We start from the raw sequence: 19,281 nt of genomic DNA, 5'->3' as shown, positions 1-19,281 counted from the left end.
ATATCCACAGCCGTGTTGAGTCAACATCAGGGACATCATTTAGGATTTCCTCTCACAAATACCACTGGAAACGCTCTCACACTCACTCGTGCATTTTCCTACCCTGCTCACATCCACTACTGAAAATGTATATGTCCAAAAATGCACTCCGACACACAATATAATTTTTTGTTGTGCCAACATACACTATTCAGGGGTTGAGATGCTTTCACGCGCTAGTGAAATGCCTCTCATACTATTAAACACTTTCACACACTACTGAAATGGCTAAGATGACTGAATTGCTCTCACATTTACTCACAATGCTTTTGCACACACTCGCTCTCACACAAACTACAGAGAATGTCGTCGCTAACACTCTGTGTTAATGCTGTCATACACCCGACTGAATGTTGTTTGCTCTCATGCACTACCGAAATGCTCAAATGAACTAAAATGCTCTCAGGCCCTACTAAATTGCTCTTGCGCATTACTGAACATGTTTTTGTTTTCCACACACTCCTGAAATGCACACAGACACAGTACAGATTTTTTGGGCTAACATAGACAAATGAAATCTGAAATGCTTTCATACACACTACTAAAATGCTCACATGTTAATGACACGCTCTCAACTGGCTAATTATGTTTTTTCACTAACATACACTAAAAATGCTTTCACACGCAGCTACTAAAACTGTCTCACATACATTGCTGAAAATGTTTTCTAACACATACTACTCAAAAGCTTTCACGCACACGCTCACACACTTGTGGCTCACACATGTATTTATTTTTTTTGCTAACATACACGACTCAAACGCTTTCACAAATGACTGAAATATTGAACACCACTAAAATAGGATCGCATCATAACTGAAAATGTTATCGCGCTCACGCTTAACTACGAAAACGCTTCCACCCACCAAAGAAACACAAACTAACGAACAGTTTTCTCGCTCACACACGCAGCTGAAATGCTCGCACACATTACTGAAGACATTTTAACTGAAACTCACCACCGGAAGATAATCACACATTCTACTAAAATGCCGGCATAAACTACTTAAATGGTCTCACACACTTCTGAAACGCTCTCAGAGTCTAATGAAACAGATTTTTCTTGCTTACACACACACACATACGCACTACTGAAATTATGACTAAACTCTCCCTGTCGGCCCCTCATATTAGTGTCTCCTTGTGTGTGTGTGTGTGTGGTGATGCCTCTTGAAGTGAAACAAATGTAGCTTGCAGCTGACCTGGTTCTTGCCCATGCAAACGGGGGATGCCCAGCACCGGCTCTCCTGCCCACACAGCCTAGGCAACATCACTACCTCAAGCCTGACAGCACACTAACAAGTGTCTGCTCACATACACACACTCACTAGACGCACTACACGTAGACATATACAACACAGCCATTGTGTTTGTCTCTGGGACCCTTCACTGCACCAGTAACTTTCCACTGCAGGGTGAAAATGATGCAGATGCTCAAAAAGAGGATCCATGAACTAGTTCCAGCTGTTTCTATCCATGTGACCAAGATGGCTACTGTACTTTGTGTACATATTAAACCCGTCCATGTTTGTGGATGTTTTATGAAATGCTTCATCTCTGTTTTGTGGTCTACCCTGAGCTCTGACCTCACCAGACAGGAGCAATAACTTATCGTATCTCCAGGGATAAATAAGAGCGTGTTATATGGTCTATACTAATTAGAGTGTGTGTTTCTCTCTCTGTTTGTGGAACGGCATTTGCGGTAACAGCAGTCTCAGGCAAGTATTGTAGCCAGTAGTCAGTCTTAGTAATTTAGCGCATGTGTTGTATCTAGCAGGGGTGGAGGACCTTGTTTTCCATTTGACATCAATTTTATATTCCTTTCCACTAAAGATTGCTCTAAATGTGTTTGGTGCCGGAATTGCAAAGCCAGTTGGATCAAATGCTCTAAACTGTCCACTATCCATAGGCTGCTCACCCCTGCTTTAGAAACATTTGCGGCCTTTGAGATGTAACGATTCAATCCCCGATTTGATTTATTATTCGATTTTTAGTTCCCAATTTTGAAATGTTTTTTTTTTTGGTCTTTCTATTTCTTTTCAAAATGAATAACTAAATTTCTAATCTAAATTTAATTTTAACACCTGCATTTTGTTCTTGTTACAAAGATAACGTTTTTGTAACATTCAAAAAAAAAAACTTGAAAATGAATGAATAATTTTGACCGTTTGTTTGTTGTTACTGACAAGTTCAACAACTAAATTGTAAGAAAACTTGGATCCCACAAAAGTCAGACTCTGACAAACACATAAAGCGGCTAAACAGAGCCAGGAAAACCAGATTTGAAACATACAGCGCTCGCATGTAGCAAGGAAAATTGAACACCGAAAGTACAAAAAAACGAAAATTACAATTACAAACTAGTGAAGCAAAAGTCAACCACGAGTAACTTACAACTGAAAGTACTTTACAAAAACCAGGATCAAGAAAAAAAACTAGAGCAAAAGTACATGAACGAGACGTCTAGAAAATGCTCTTGAGCAGGAACAGCAACAAGGTCAGTAATCAGACAAAGCACAACAGAAGTCGGAGTCCTTAAATATCCTACTGATTTGACATGCAGAACAGGTGCGCCACTGGAGGGGACGGTCTCCACTCCAGCTGGAGCTGAAAAAAAGGAAAAAACAAAAGAGACAAAAAACACAGACAGGACAAGAACAGTGACAGTTATCAGTGTTTCGTTAATCCCAGTACTAAACATGAAAATAAATAAATGTACAATGGATTTGACTGTTATCATTACAAATCCTTTTTTAATCAGAATTGCCATATCCATTTATTTTTTTATACATATATTAGTGTTTCCCAACCTTACCTATTGCCATCTACGAGAAGCTATAAGAGCATTTAGTTGTTCTTCCTGTCACTATAATATACTGTATTATTTGTAAATAAATAATACTGTAATTTTCTGGCCAATTAAGTAAAATTAGATCATTTCCCACAGCTCGTTAATGGCCCACGACACAATCGTTGGGCATCACTGCATTCTAGGCTCCACTGTAATGTATTTTGTGTGTTTTGTTGTCATAGTTAATAATTGACTTTTATTATTAATTCTTACAGTTTACTAAAGAAAGAAAACCCCTGTTATGTGGATAAATAAGTTGACAAAATATTAGAATTGCTGCTAGTGTGATTGTATGGTAGCAATTGATTTGTACTAAACGTGGTCATGAGGTGAGTGTCAGTCCCAGCATCTTTTGAGAAACACATACAACACAAACACAACTGCTAATGTGCCACTAGCTTTTTAAACGCCACCTTTTGAGCTGGTAATTACAAGGCAATTTGTCATCCTTCTCAGCGCCACAACTGAGATGTTTGTTTTATTGTTACCGGAGACCTGTGCATTCTACTGGAACAAAGCTAAATAATTCAACACTAATATGGAGTCCATAGAAAATTGATGCTGCTGCTCTAGTCGAAAGAGTAAAAAGCCTCAAATAAAGCAGCAACTATAGGCTCCAATTTCCATTTTCTGCACACTTGCCACCCAACTATTTTGTTTTTTTTTATCAACTAGCACACGAGGCATGCCTCCATCAAGAGAGAGAGAGAGGGCAGCCCTCTCTACCAAGCTTACCGCCTAATCCGCCAGCCGCCTGCCCATCAGTGCACACTTCCGAGGCTTGCCCACCACGTGCCGCCTCACCCCTCAATGCCCCTGTCTGTCTGCACCCTCATTTGTTGCCAAAATCAACATACCTAGGTGACATTCACTGTCTATCTCTACATACAGCGGGCAGAAATAACACATTTGTCAACATTGTTATTCATGTAAAATATGATGGCAATGTTCTCTTAAAACACATTCCATAGGTGTCCTCAACAATCCCCCCATACAGATATATTCTAAACCACAGGAGTGCCCAGCCAGTTGATTGGCATTACTGGTGGACTGGGCACTGAATATAAGTCAACTGTGGGAGGTATTGGGGGGAAATTTATATATTTATTTAATTTTGGTGACATTACTAATATATATATATATATATATTTGTTAGTGTACACTACAGCCTGCTCATCCCATCAGTCTCACATCCACAAAAAGTAGTGCATGACCCGCAAGACAGGAAGTAAACAGCGGTCAGCAGTGTCTCGCAGTTTGCAATCACAACTGTTATAATAATAACAATAATAATAATAATTTTTCAGTGTATTCTCTTTGAAAGTTCATTCGTCTAATCTTCAGTGAAACAATGACATTGGCTAACAAAAGGAATCTGGTGCGGCATTTTAAAATGCTGTGCAGAAGCTACTGTCAGGATGTTCCTTGCAAAAATGGCTTATGCACTGCAAAAGTGTGTCCCTTCCCCCGTCTCCCAGTGTCAGGTCTACAACTTGGGTAGGCTGTTATTTTTACTTTGTCAAACTCAGATCTACCTGCTTTGTTTCGGGATTCTTTTTCTGTATCGTTCATGTTAGGTTATGGTCAATTATGGCTAGTGTTCATCGTACAAATTGGTATGCGTGTGTGCGGTTTGAGAGCGGAGCCAAGAGTGAGAGTGATGCGATGTCTAGTGGTTGTCGGCAAGAAAAAGTGTTATGATGCTAGTTGCATGCTGGAAAGGTGAGTGGGTTTGCGTTGTTGACACTGAACCGGTTGGTCTTGGGAGCTTGGATACTTGAAAAGTACATCTTGGGTCCAAAAAGGTGAGGCACCCCTGCAATACAAGTTATCTTTATGAGGCTCGCAGGTAAGCTGAGCTGAACACAGCTGACCTTCGGCGAGAGTTGCTCAAATTACACACTGGACTGGTTGCCAGTGAAATGCAGGGAACACTGACAAAGATACAGGTACACAAATATCCGCACTGACGTTCATAGCGATAGAAAACGTTGACTACTGTATTCAATGAATATGTTTGCGTTTTTTTTTGGAATGTTGTCTGAAGCCTGCAAATCCATAGAAAACTCATGCATCCATGGAGACAAAATGCCAGGATGGCCGAGTGGTCTAAGGCGCCGCGTTCAGGACCCAGTCTCCCCAGGAGGCCTGGGTTCGAATCTCGAATTTCCCCATTGTGGGACTAATAAAGGGAATATTATTATTATTATTATTATTATTATACTCCCCAAATAAAAGCTGGTGCCATGATGCGTCGTTCATAAGACCAGTTGTTTAGATGAGTCCCAGTTAGCTTGTGGTGCTTACAATGCATCATATCCAAACATTGATATTTTAATTAGAAATCAACATCAGTCGTAAAATATTGGTTTGTAAATGAGTAAATTGCCTCTAATGCTGCCCAAGTTAGATCTCATTAGCTTATATAGCACTATGCTCCCCATTGTTACAAGACAGGCCACACGTAAACGTGATACAGGCGAAAGTCATCTTTATAACAAAAAGGGTAATGTATCCGACAAGCGAAAAAAAATAAAAAGCATTCAACACTGACTGTGAAAAGTTGGATTTTCTTATTGATGTAAAAGGACATTGATACCTGCATCTGCTCTCTAAACTGAGGCCATGCGTGTTAAAGCAAGACAGATGGCAACGAGCATCCGGTTTGCGGCCTTAGCTCGCACGCTTATCTGCCAAATCCTCTCTCACAATTGACACTAAAGTGGTGATTGGCAGGTAAGATGTGGGGATGAAGCCATGCATTGACCAAATGATTGTTGGAGTTTTCTAGGTAATGGCGGCTTTTCAGCGTCCATTTACCCTCGCAGCAATTTTTGAGGACAACTAAGTCGACTGCTCCTTCTTCACGCTATCTAGAGCATTCCGTCATTGACGCACCCTTTAAGCCTCGTCCGCCTGAAGAGTGACAAGATTGAGAATTTTGTGTGCCTTTCTTATAGTTTGCTCTTTCGTAAGTCAGTTAATAACCGGCAATTCAGTAACTCTGTGACAGCAACCGAGCGTCAAATCATAATAACTGTTTCCTCACTCGCGACACTAGATGCTAAACGACTTAAGTGTTAATTGTGTTGTTGGTCTGTCGCACGCATGCATGAGCAGCAGGAAAGCGCCCCGAGCTTGCACATGCCATAAGAAGAGAGTTTGTGTGGTTGTGTCTCTGGAGGACGAAGTCAGGAAAAGGTCTCGTCAGATCGGCAACTTCACAGAGGAAGAAAACTTAGCTCGCCATCCTTCCTAGTTGTCAAGTTCCTGCAATAATAGTTTTAATGATGTGTCCACCAAGCAGTCTTGTCCATTTCAGCTTGTTATTGTATTGTTAGGAATGATAAATCCTCTTTTTATGGAATCTGGACTCTTGGATTGGTTGTACCGCAACAGAAAATGCCAACAAGCTGACCTAAACTTTGCTGCTTCATGGCCACCACATCAGATCTGATTCTTGGCTATCTGCTCTTATATAGTTGAATATTAATTGTTAAAAGACAATGGCTGGAGAAGACTCCGCAGGGTATTATTTCTGGTCTGCTGGGGTTCCACGTGTGCCGAGCTGAGGCCACATAGAACACTGTTTGGTCAAGCTGGGTTGTCGTGAAATTTTTGGAGCATTTAAAGCTCAAATGACTAGAAAGGACCTAATCGCATGCAAATGTTTTATCGTCCTGCTCTTCCTCTGGTCTACTTTGCTTCACTGCTATTTTCTCATGTTCCTAATATTCTTTCAATAAAACATTACAACTGCGTCTTTTGTTCTGAGAACAAATGACAGACTACTTTATATTAAGGTTACAATCAAGCATGAGCATTGTTAACGATACACTCTTTGTTTCTGCCTCAGTGGACTGCATCACATGACCCTCACTTTGACCATTCATAAAGTCAGGGAAAGCTTCCCGTCTATGCAGATCTCTTGCTAATCTGAGCCAGGCCAGCCTCCGTGATGTCACAGATAGCCCCAGCTGCCCGTGTCATCTCGTGTCCCTTGGCCGTTCCTATGAAGTCTGCTGAGCCTATAGAGAGGGGGAGATTAATCCTGCAGCTGCCCTGTTGTCGCTGCAAGGGCCGGTTACAGCATTGTGATCTGATAAGCGACTTATCGATGTTGCTGTAGCTTAAATTGAGGTGGTATTTATAGCCCCCCTGCAGCTCTTCTCCTCATTCACAAATGCTGAAGTTGATGGTGCGGGTGGTGTTCATGTCTGGAGTGGGATTCCTATGAATAGACTCTGGCTGCTCTGTCTACTGAAATATTTATCTGCCATGAATGAATAATAGACAGATCTTTCTTCAGCGGCGATGAGCAGATAAAAATGATATTAGAGGCTTGTTGAATCTTGATAACTAAAATCTGACAATTGTTTTACCCTGAAACAGCAGTTGATAAGTTAAATATAATTATTCCGTCTATGATACTAGCCACATGATGCGCATGATTATTGAATGAATCGTGTGGCAGATTCGTACTTGACCAGATCACAAGCACCCTTATCGAAATTTGATTGACTAGCAGTCTCATTCACACACAGTCATTCATTTCTGTTCTCTGTCACGTCAGATAGATTAGACTCTGGCTCAACATTCAGTATTGCTTCAAATGGATTCTCTTTTTCAAGCGGCGTCTTTACGTTTAAGAAGTTGTCGTCAACTGCATCTCATTGGACATTTGAATTACAATTCGAAAGTAGCTTGTGCTTCACGTTATATCAGTATATGACAATATTCTTGACATATATTGTGGATGTTGTACTTTGACCGCAAGCAGTGACCGTTAATTGTTGACCATAAGTTTATCATTGTCCCTGTCATGGATGCCATCGTGTGCATTTCATCTTGCCCGTGTTGACGGCCATAACTGCAATCATTTTCCACCCCCACCATTTCGGCTTGACCTGAGCTAACGTATTACCACCCAAGATATCATAAATCTCATCGAGGACGTTTTGCTCTTTAACCTGTTTGAGCTTCCATGTCACAAATTCATCAACATTGAAAGGATTATCCCTCAAAATATTTCCTTACTTTAAAAGAAACTCAACCATTTGAGATGTATATTAAAATTTCCTATGCAGTTAAGACGGCGTTTGAGAGTGTTTAGAACCTCTGGATATTTCACAAAACAGACAAGTGAGAAGACCAACATATGTTCTTTGCAAGGCCCACGGGGCACCTTCTCCAAAATATGTGGCCCCTTGAGACTCGAGTTCCTCACTGTTGTCTGTTGGCTGACACAAGCAATAATCCTCACATATGGCCTGCGTGCAAATCTATTACGACACTGGCTGGCATTGACCCTTCCTCCAGAGGCTTCCCCTCCAGTACTGTTTCCTCTTGCTTTCTAAGTCACACCAAGACTTGTTTGGTTTTTCATTCTGCGGGAAGGCCTGTCTCCTTATTGATGAGATGTTGGAGAACTGCCACTAATCTAATTAGAACTGGAAAAAAGGTACAACTTGCAGTTAGGCGACAAAAAAGGTAGCCTGCACTCTGACCTTTGTGGCTTAGCACGTTATCCACACTGATTGGGATCCAAGGAAACGCTGTGGTTATTCACAGAGGAAGATTCTACCCCTCCAGAAATCCCTTCTCATGCTTTGGATACTGACGCAAGGCTATTTTAAGCACAGGACCTTTTTAAACTATTGCTTTTAACTGATGTGTGAAGAGTAGATGTAGAAGAACAAGAGAACTGGCTGGTCTTACGACACAGCTCTGAACTGCTTTTAAGAGTCTTACAGTGCTTCCCCTAAGGCCTGCCACGTGTGATGCGGTTAAACCCAATTGCAATGGACCGTTGAGAACAAAATGACACCCACACTTCAACCGATTGAGCCATGCACATTTTATCACGCTTGGCAACAAAAAACTGCGTTGTGTATTGGTTTATGTGCCTTCACATGTTGTAACTTGTACTGTATTACTTTTATTGAATGATAAAAACATGGCACAATTGTTAAGGAGGGACTTCTGTATCGTGACAAGACCAACCCTATAAAAATCTAATTTAAAAACCATGAAAGCTTGAACAGTTAAACATTCACTTTAATTTTGATTTAGTTTTTAAATACATCCATCCATCCATTATCTATACCGCTGCTGGAGCCTATCCCAGCTATCTTCGGGCAGTAGGCGGGGGGACACCCTGAACTGGTTGCCAGCCAATTGCAAAATACAAAAAAATACCAAACAAAAACACATCTGCAACTTTCAAAGTCCAACATGCATAAATCACCCAAAATATTATTTTTGTAAAAACTAAATTATTGCAAAAAATAAATTATTGTTTGTATGATAATAATAGAGTGGAAAAAAATAATCAGTTTAATTGATTTGGCAGATGCTACAGCCAAAGTACACTATTCAAAATTATAATTATAAAAAATTACATTTGATGGTGTTACTTAAAGTTAAAGGGATACTTCACATATGAAAAGTTAATATTCTGTCGAGCATTTGATAGCTTCATTATTTTTCATTTAAATTTGATGCATTTAAAAAGGACTTAAAAATAATATAGCTGGCCGCCAAGTTCATTAAACACGTCACTAGATAACTGCCACGTGTGTAAACGTTGGATTAGTCTGCATAATGATGTAAACACACAGCATCTCTAGCGTTAATCCTGAAAGAATGAAGCCATATTGTTTCCAGCCAATACTGTGAAATTAGTCTATCCAGTGAGATTCCACTTTTGATGTGAACGACGCAGCACCGTATGGTCTTTTGATGGCACTAAATACACTTTGGAAAACGAGTTGGACCAGGAAGTGGATGCCGGGAATCGCGAAGTGTTGAGACAAAGCAGATCCTCTCTTGGGCAGTTTAGCTATTTTTTCTTTCTGCATTTTTTTTTAAAAATGTTTTTATTTTTTTGCTGTTTTACTGTAGTAGCGCTTGCAATAGATTTTTAATCTCTTGGAAGATTGCTGGTTTAGCCAACTCCATTAAGAGTCTGGAGGCATGATTTCCGGTACTTTAGTGGTTTTTGTTCATCTATAATGGGACCAACTCCCACTCAGTGCCCCGTTCAAAATTATCATGTGATTGACTGGTGACCAGAATGTAGTCCATCATTTGTCATCGGATAGGCATCTGCTGTGATCGTGAACGCAACAAGCTCTATAGAAAATGGACGTTGATGCAGAGAACTCCAAATTCATCCCCATACTTGTTACACTAATGCTTCTTAGTGACGGTAAAAAGTTGTACTCTATGCATCGTTCCATTCGCACAGAGTGCACAAGTATATGGTTTTATATAATGTGACAAACCCCCAAGTGTGAAAACAACAATATTGAGAGTGTAGAAGGCGTTAAGCAGCAGCAATGGCAGCCTCAACTGGTGCATTGCAGTACCTGGCAGGCGAACACGCACTACGGAGCATCGGCTCATTCACAACACACAGACACAACATCAATCACAGCCTTGGCGAGCTTTCCTACTAAAGCCTCTCGCTGCTCTCAGACGCCGTGCCAGCTCGCTCATTTCATACGTCTTTGTGGACACTAATTCCTTGATCACCCAAACTTCACTTCAGCCTCTTTGACCTCAAATCTATGATTATTGACGTTGTGTAAGTTGCACTCAGGCACTCACTCACAGAATTAATGCAAAAACTCATGCTTGTCACCCAAGAGCTGGTCGCGGTATGGTTGAGTGAATTAATGCGCTGGCGGCACCGTTGTCTTACTGTTCCAATTACCGGTGGATTATTGCAGAGTGGTGTGCATGGATTTCTTACGTGGCAGCAAATTTCCTTGAAATCCAGTTTCAGATTCCAGAGCCACACAAGGTCTGGGCATGCTCATCCATTTGGTGTATCCGTCATTAATGTTTAATTGTAAACTGACTTTAATTGGACTGATTTATTGTTCATGCTTGACCAAGGAAAGTTTGTGTAATGTCCATCCTATATGCGGATGATGATCACATGTATTTTGGGTCATACAATAGCAAACTGCATATTATATCCATACGCTAACTTTTAGAATTGTTGTTAACCAAAGATACCTTCAAATGTGGGCAAAAAAAGGGCAAAATGTCCTACCCTGATGGATTAATAATGAATGACATTTGGCGACAAGTGGTGCATCCCACTTATGATTGCATGCCCACAGCACATTTCTTTTCTAAAACACAGGACGGCACTCTTCATGCTCCCCCTGTATTAGCGTCTGAATCCTCACACGGTCTTTCGTCACCACCTCACTAATCCAATAAATCACCTGCGCCGCTTTGACGTCTGGGTGGGCTCTTGCGTAATGGCGCTGGATAGCCGACCCGTGTTTCCCCTGGTGACCGAAATGACTACAGGGGTGCGAGTTATTTTTAGCCCTGGAGCACATTGTGAGGCAAGTGGGGAGGATGGTGGGAAGGAGCGCTTGCTTGTCACTCCTTGGTAATCCACTCAGCGTAGCCAAGAGGATCATTAAAATAACAAGAGGTGTAAAGTAAGATTCCAGGTTTGTGTAACACCAGGGAGAAAGTGCAAGCGGTAAGGAAGAGTGACAACAGTCGCAAGGTTCTCTCTTTCCATTTTAAACTTGGGTGCACGTGTCTTTGAGTACTCATTCAAGCTATGCCTGTCCTTGTCCTCGCAAAACCCAACACCACCAGCATATACAGTGCCAGGGAGACGGAGACAACAAAACGTTCATGGAACTTAATCTATTGTGACTATTTTGGGCTTGCCTTAGACTCAGAAATAGAACTGAAAACTGTGTCATCATGCACAGTATTTCATAGAAATGTTTTCAACTCTTCCCGAAGAAATATTTGCACTCTAAAAACAATTAGGTTATTTGGGTCAAAAATGGAACAATCCTCTACTTGGGTCAATTTGACCCATTTTTGCGCTGTTTTCTGCCGTAACAGTTACAATCAGTGATGATTATACCTCCATTTAATGCGCAACACAAACATCATGGACTTAGTTTCATCATGTTGAGTAATACAAGCAGGATAGTTTATTCATTTTTGTCTGTGTCTTCTTTTCGACTCTTTTACCTCTTACCTCAACACATTCCTTACAGAGGCTGTTATGTTCTTTCATCTGTCAGGTTATGAGAAGACAGAGGATGCTTCAGAAAAGACATCCTTAGCGGACCAAGAAGATGCCCGATTAATTTACCTTAACCAGCCACAGTTTACAAAGTTTTGCAACAACAGGGTCAGGTAAGAATCTTTCTATGTGTAACAGTATTTGTATGTTGCCTCCTGCATGTACTGTAGTTTTTAGTTGACAGATTAAAAGGGGAGCATTTACACATCCTCTATGAATAGCTCAGCTTGTTTTTCTTTTTTTGCCTTCGTCTGCTGATACAGTAGGCTCATTAGTTTGTGTGATTTGTAATTGATTTCTAGTCAGTGCAATACAGTTACTATGCTCCACATTTTATAGCTGCATTTAATCAAATGTAAAACCCATTATTGCCTTTAACCCTAAACTGACCCACAGCGCTATGGACAAACCGTTGACTTCATTGCCAAATGTAAAGTAGGCATAACCATGACTAGATGGCTGAAACGTGCTTTTGATATTTTATTTAATAGGTGTTTTTTTTCTTGGATAAGAACAAATCAAGATTCAACTCCATGAAGTCAGCATTTTTCCAGTGTGACTGTCTCTTCCTCTCTTAGGATTGCGCTGCTTTTAGCATTAAAGGTCAAGCGTGTCAGGTCAGGCCATCTTCTGTCAAGGAATATTACAGTTGGCATTCTGGCTACGCGAGTTTTGCGTGTACGCGCACACGCACGTAGCCACACACACAGATTTGAACTGAACAGTTTAGGTGTTGGTGTCATGGGTCCATGAAATGTAATACACAAAAGGGACCGCGAAGAACAAAACATGGACATTAAACACATGACCTGGATCATCTGCAGTATATTAACCACATATTTCCCACATCACGGGTTCAGACGAATGACTTCTTGTCATTCCATTTTAAATAAGTGTAACATTTGAGTCTGCATTTGTTGGCACATGAGCAAATGCATTCCAAACTGATTTAGAGCACCGAAAAATGTACTGGTACGACCAGCTTGTCGGTGTCAGAAAGTCTGTGCGTGCAGCTGTGTTTACCTTGGATCAGGTGGACAACGATCCCCTCTCATCATGCGGGAACAGAATTTTCACTCCTAATAGCCGCTAAGAGACTTCATGTGATGACGTGTTGTCCTCTTTTGTGGGATTCCGAATGGTTCTTTCACTCTAATTGTATAGGTTGATTTTTTTTTTCCCAGGTGCCTTTGTATAAATAATAAAACAAAAAAATAAACAGATAACAGTCAAAGTATTCCATTCTGGAAAGCGCTGTTAACGCATGATTTCAAAAGTTGATTGTAGCTTTCCTTCCATTCCTTTTTGTTTCACTATTTCACGCTAGTAATGGGTGTCTATTTATTATATGTAACAGTTGAGGCATTAGTTCCTTTTTCTAAAAAGAAGTTTAACATTTTTCAGTTTTTATTTTTGCTGTCTACAGTATTCAGTATATTTTAAAATGAGCACATCACACAAATAGCATTTACTGTAGAGAGGGAGGCACGGTGGACGACTAGTTAGCACGTTGGCCTCACAGTGCAAGAGGTGCAGGTTTTGGTCCCAGCTCCGGCCTTCCTGTGCGGTGTTTGCATGATCTCCCTGTGCCTCCGTGGGTTTTCTCCGGGTACTCCAGTTTCCTCCCACATTCTAAAGAAATGGATGGTGGGTTGATTTGAACGCTCTGAATTGTCCCTCGGTCTGAATGTGAGAACGGATGGTTGTTCTGCGATTGGCTGGCAGCCAGTTCAGGGTGTACTCTGCCTACTGCTTGAAGACTGCTAGGATAGGCTTCAGCACCCCCGCGTCACTCGTGTGGATAAGCGGCTTAGATAATGGATGGATAGATAAACTGTTGAGAGTTGGTGAAAACTTGTCATATTCCAGTTTAATGAGCATCTTAATGGGGTTAGACAGCATTGTTCCTTTTTTCATTGTTGTGTCAGGAGAACTACTGTGATAAGCATCGTGATTAAAATAGTTGTTTTTTTGCTGGTCAGCACAAAATAAGCACTACATTTAATTCATTACTATACACTAATTAAGTGTAACAAATTCCAAAGTAATGTTAGTGGACTAGTTTTTATTTTTTTTGTTTCATGGTACTTGTCTTTGTACTTTTAGGAAAATTAATGATAATCTCATTCATTGAACATGATGGCAACAGTTCAAGGCCGGTTGTAGTTATAAAAATGATAAATGTACTATTCATGGAATTTTTGTGTGTGTAAACATTAGCTAAATGTTACAATTTTTCAAACTACATTGAGCAGTCATGTTGGGTAGGAAAGGTTGATTAAAGATTAAACATGAAACAGTTCAGGCTTCGGTTGTAATCTATCGGACGAGGAAAGAAAGTGCCTTCCTGACATCGCCTCAGTCCTTTTGGACATTGCCAGGAAATAATCCTCCATTAGTTAGCGCGCTCAAAGTTCCAGCTTCTTTTTCCACGTCAGAAGAGGAAGTTAGCTGGACAGTAATGAGAGATTGGGCCACAGTGCTGCCTCGTCAGATCAAACAAAGAGTCAAACTGAGTGAAAAAGAACCAAGTAGCGACTGTGTGTGTGATTTCTTTTTTTTTTTTTTTTTTTAGGCAAGATGAGGGTTGTATTGGAAGATAAGAATGATAAAGCCGAGGCTTAAAGGCTAAAACTTCAATCAGATTTGCCACCCACCATTTCTATGCTACCTCGAGGGAGGACTCGACCAGTCGTTATGCATTAGTGCTGTCAGGCTTACATGTCCTTTTTGCAGGGATTCATTCTCTTAAGTATCGTACAATATGGTGAAGCAAAAGGTCACCGGACCAGTTAGTTTTTCAACCAATCTTTACAGTAGATCAAAGCAAGAACCCTACTAAATTTAAATTGAACCCTTAGTTAATTTGGATTTCTGGCATTTTTTAAGTACTGTAACCTTAAAAAAATTCAAATAAGTTTCAATAACAGTAAAACATAGTCTTAAATTAATTGAGAAATGAAAAAGGCACAGTCACTCTCATTTTTAATGTTCGGACGTCACATGTAAAAAGAAATCATCAACCACAGTAAATGATGGCATATTGTCATGCTAGTGTCTTTAAATATAATAACACATAACTTCTTTCATCTGATCTTCTCATGTTCTTCAAAACACACTTGCTTTTAATGCAAATCCAAGTATTTTTCTCCTCAGTGATTTTTTTGTTTGTTTGTTTTGTTTTGTTTTCTTATCAGTGTTGAAGATGGTGAAAAAGTCCCAACCTACATTGCCCTGAGTCAATCATCTATCGTATATTTGTCTCTTGGGAACACTGAGATACTTGCTAATTAAAACAAACAGATCAATACACGATGATGCCGTGTGCTCTTTGTAGTAAACATTTGACAGACCACACAGTGCACATAAATGCACAAATGTTGAATTTCAAAAATAATACATTTGTAATTCATATTCTGAACAAAAAAGGAAGCTCATATAAGCATGAGTCAAAGCAGAAGTGCTTGGAGGGTTACTGTAAAATATTGATTGGCTGAGCACACTGTGTATTTGAACACTTGGAGGATAAATGATACACGCACGTACAATTAGACATGCAAACTGTAGTCTAATGCCTCTTCCTTCTTCAGCTTGCTACTAAAAAGGATGAAAATGGGGGATCTGACCTTCCCCTAATAATAATCTCCAGAGAACAATAAGAATGCCTGTTGAGGAAAGAGTGTTGTATCATTCAGTTTGTATTCACACAGGCTTTGTTTGTTTTTACCCCTTTACACTTGATTTTTGCAGCTTGGGATCATGCCTGTACCCCTTTGTACCAAGAAAACTCAGTTTCCTTGGGTTCAGTAATTTGATCTAGGGTATATATTGTACCTTGAGCGACAGAAAAGGACTAACAAAACCTTTAGTTGTATTAAAAAAAGACAATCTGTGGACACCAATCATATGTCCACTAAAAACCAATTAGACTTTGCTGAGTGAGACAAAGCTGAACCACTATGAACTTTTCTTGACCCCTCCTTACTTTTGACAAGGCTCTCTATCAGACTATTGTGTGCCACTCGCACTGGATAGCACTGCACTGCTGTTTGAGAAACGCTTGGCTCTTTGCTGCTTTCGTTCTGCCCCACCCCCTCTCGCTCACGTCTGCTTTATAGACCCTGAGTGCAAAACATTACATTGTGGTGTTCTTCATCTATTTTTGATGAGTGGCAGTCTGTCAGCCACTGGTTTGCTGACATTCAAAATATGAATTGGCGTTGCAAAGGTAACAGCCAATCAAAAATGCCATGTTGTATCACATGAGCTTTCACAGCCAAAATATACGTTTCCAGGTATTAATCTGTCCACCCGGCGCCTAGCTGTCCCACTTCAGTATGTGTTGTGTTTTTAGTTATACTTAACTGTTTCCATCTTATATGACTGAAAAAGCAAAGCATGGGGAGTCTCCGTCAAGTCACTGAATGGGGTGATCATTGCCAACCACCTCTCAAAAATCCACACGCACTTTTCTCTTATTTCACACCCATTTTTAATCCTCCCATAAAGTGTATTTTTCTCAAATTAATACTGAAAAGTTGAATGAAAAGCTAATATCTCCATAATTCAAAGTACACTTGGCATCAGCGTTGGGACACGAGATGTGGAAAAAGTTCTTCCTGAAAGTGCCGAAAAGGCTTTTTATGAGTGAAGACCCAATCAGAGTAATTGATCCAAAACATTTATTACCTTGGAGGCGATGAGAATGCATTTTATGAAGAGTCAGCTAGCGAGCGCTCAAATGAAATGTGGATTTCTAAATAGCTTTTCTCGCCTCATTTAGTAAAAGAAATCCATTTTTTTATTCGTTTTGGTCGCACTTTCCAATGAAAGTGTGTTTTTGGCACAGAAAACTGTTTTATTTCACAGAGTAATGTATCCACATCCACCCACTCATGTTCATTACAGTGACACGACACAACATAAACAATGAATGACTTTGTTTGCTGTTGCTCTGGTGAACTGTAATACGCTGTAGCTGCTGACACATCCTGAGTTGGCAAAAACTATGGAATGGCGACAATCACTTTCATGATGACTGATGCTTCGCAAAGGTCAATTTCATTTTCATATCTAATCTGGGTTAACGGGATCACACAAGAACTTATAATGAAATTAATGAGCACTGCAAAAAAAATCGTGTGCGTCAAAAAGGTTTTTCTACAAAACAGATGAGACGGTGCTATATTTAGCCACAGTAAATACTTTATTTGCAGTGATGGAATTATGGTTAGGATATATTATTTTGATGGTGCTTATTCATAAAATATAACAAATCCATGTCCATAAAAGTTAAAATATTTACTTGAACTAAGTTGCTTTTAAATTAATGATTGATATTGGTTTACGCCTTGGTCATTTCCTCTAATGTAACACAACGAGGGGTGTGCATCTCTCCAATAAAGGAGGATTTGATGCATATCTAGATACATATGGTACAAATGATTCAAGAACGATTCCTTTTTTAAGCAGAATGATTTTATTTGGTTTGACTCTGTGGGTTTGTGTCAATTTCCAATGGTATGGCTGTGGCTTATGTCATGTTTATTAATTCAAAGCCCAAACTGTTCAAGTTACAAAACAACAAATCGGCCGCATCAAACTGATTTATACAAATTTATTATCGGTATGCATCTCCCATAAATGAAGATTGGATACACATCTTGATACATGAGATGAAAGGAATCAAATCAAAAATGATTTTCCGATTCAAATCGTTTTTTTGTTACACCGCTCAAAACAACTGTCAAAATGTTAGTACGTGAATAATTGATATTATTAAATATAATTGGAATTCATGTTATTAAACTAGAGAATTATGAACCAGAGGTTACAAATATGGATGTTTGAATGCACTTTTTTAGACTGATACCAATATGAGTATTCACTCTTGTGTAATCACCGATACCAAGTACCAATAGCACGAGAAGTTCTTTCAATGACCATAATGACAGATAATTCTGAGCATATTGTCTTTCTGACATATGATTTATTCGCTGATGTGTCAATTGGTCGCAGTGTAGCACCCTAATTACTGACTGTCAGATTTATTTTTTTTCTTTTTTTTTTTGTTTAAGTATCAGTGACTGGGATCAGCATCCTTCATGAATACCCAATACCTTCAAATCAGGCCGCTATCTGCCGGATAACAACTCTTGGCTTCGATACTTGCCCACCCCTAGTTACAAATAAAGTTTGCTAATGGTGTTTGCAAAATTGTAGATAGAAATGGTAATCGAACTAAACTTTACAACTACTACTACTGTTAATATTATTCACATTGAGCCTGATTGTATAATTTTTACAGATTTCTGAAAGACGAGTTTTTGAAAATGCAAACCTTAATAAGCATTCACTTAGATACTTTTGACACACTTTGATGGTGAACTTTAGTGGACTACTACTACTAAATTCCAGTACCCTGACTGACGAAAGCACTGACTGTTTCTGTTGCCTGCTGGAATTTGTGGAATGTTTAAATGCACAAATATTAGATAATGACAACAAATGTCATTTAATTCTGAGCTCAGCAATGGAATGAGTTAAATGTGTAAATCAATGTATCACTATATTTACTTGGTTCGGTGTGATATTTTTAAAATGCTATTGACCTTTTAGGTTTCGAAAATAAACTTGAAAAAAATAATATTTGACATTGTTTCTCTCTCCTTACAGTACGGCCAAATACAATTTCCTCACCTTCCTCCCGAGGTTCCTCTACTCGCAATTCAGGAGGGCGGCCAATGCTTTTTTCCTCTTCATTGCACTCTTACAGGTAAAATTTTCAATCCACACGAAGGAACACAATGTTGCATGAGACACTTAGTTACCATTGTAACGTGCAAACTTTCAATTTTGTTCAAATATCTTATCAGCTTCAATTTGTTTCCATTAGTATGCAAGTGGTGGACTGTTTGCGTTGACCTAGACACCATTTGCAAAGGTCCTGTCTGTAAAAATACACTCGTAAAGACACGCACGCACATGCACACGCAGACACACACATCAACATTAAGCTGCCTTGGTTATGAATAATGTATGTAATACGATGTTCAGCTAAATGGAAACTCAATTTCTTTCCTGGCTCAACAATATTTATGTTGTATTACATTGAAAATGCATTGGGCTATAATATCCAGAATAGTCTCAATTGGCTATGTTACTATACTATCTATTTCAGTTGGGAGGGTGTTTTTTTTTTTTTTCTTTGCTAGCCACACTCGTTAGTATTGATGTTTTTCTCCAGCATCAGTCATTGAAATGAGATACAAAGTAGCGCAAATTCATCCGTCTCAGAGATAAAAGCACAAGAGGG

At 39.6% G+C, this 19,281-nt stretch overlaps 1 protein-coding gene across 5 annotated transcripts in view; it reads left to right on the top strand.

Moving 5' to 3' along the window:
* atp8a1 (ATPase phospholipid transporting 8A1) overlaps window positions 1-19,281 on the top strand; it is a 96,343-nt gene that overhangs the window by 532 nt on the left and 76,530 nt on the right. For all 5 annotated transcript variants that reach the window (XM_088295009.1, XM_088295007.1, XM_088295011.1 and 2 more), the window contains exons 2-3: window positions 11,965-12,079; window positions 18,642-18,741. In XM_088295009.1, the coding sequence (XP_088151135.1) occupies window positions 11,965-12,079; window positions 18,642-18,741 (215 nt within the window). The remainder of the gene's footprint in view (window positions 1-11,964; window positions 12,080-18,641; window positions 18,742-19,281) is intronic.

This window comes from Idiotropiscis lumnitzeri, chromosome 4 (genome assembly GCF_059441095.1).
Source record: "Idiotropiscis lumnitzeri isolate Australia: NSW breed Sydney's pygmy pipehorse chromosome 4, RoL_Ilum_1.0, whole genome shotgun sequence".
In the NCBI taxonomy this organism is placed as follows: domain Eukaryota; kingdom Metazoa; phylum Chordata; class Actinopteri; order Syngnathiformes; family Syngnathidae; genus Idiotropiscis; species Idiotropiscis lumnitzeri.
The sequence above is the reverse complement of the archived record's forward strand: the minus strand, read 5'-3'. Positions and strand labels throughout refer to the sequence as shown.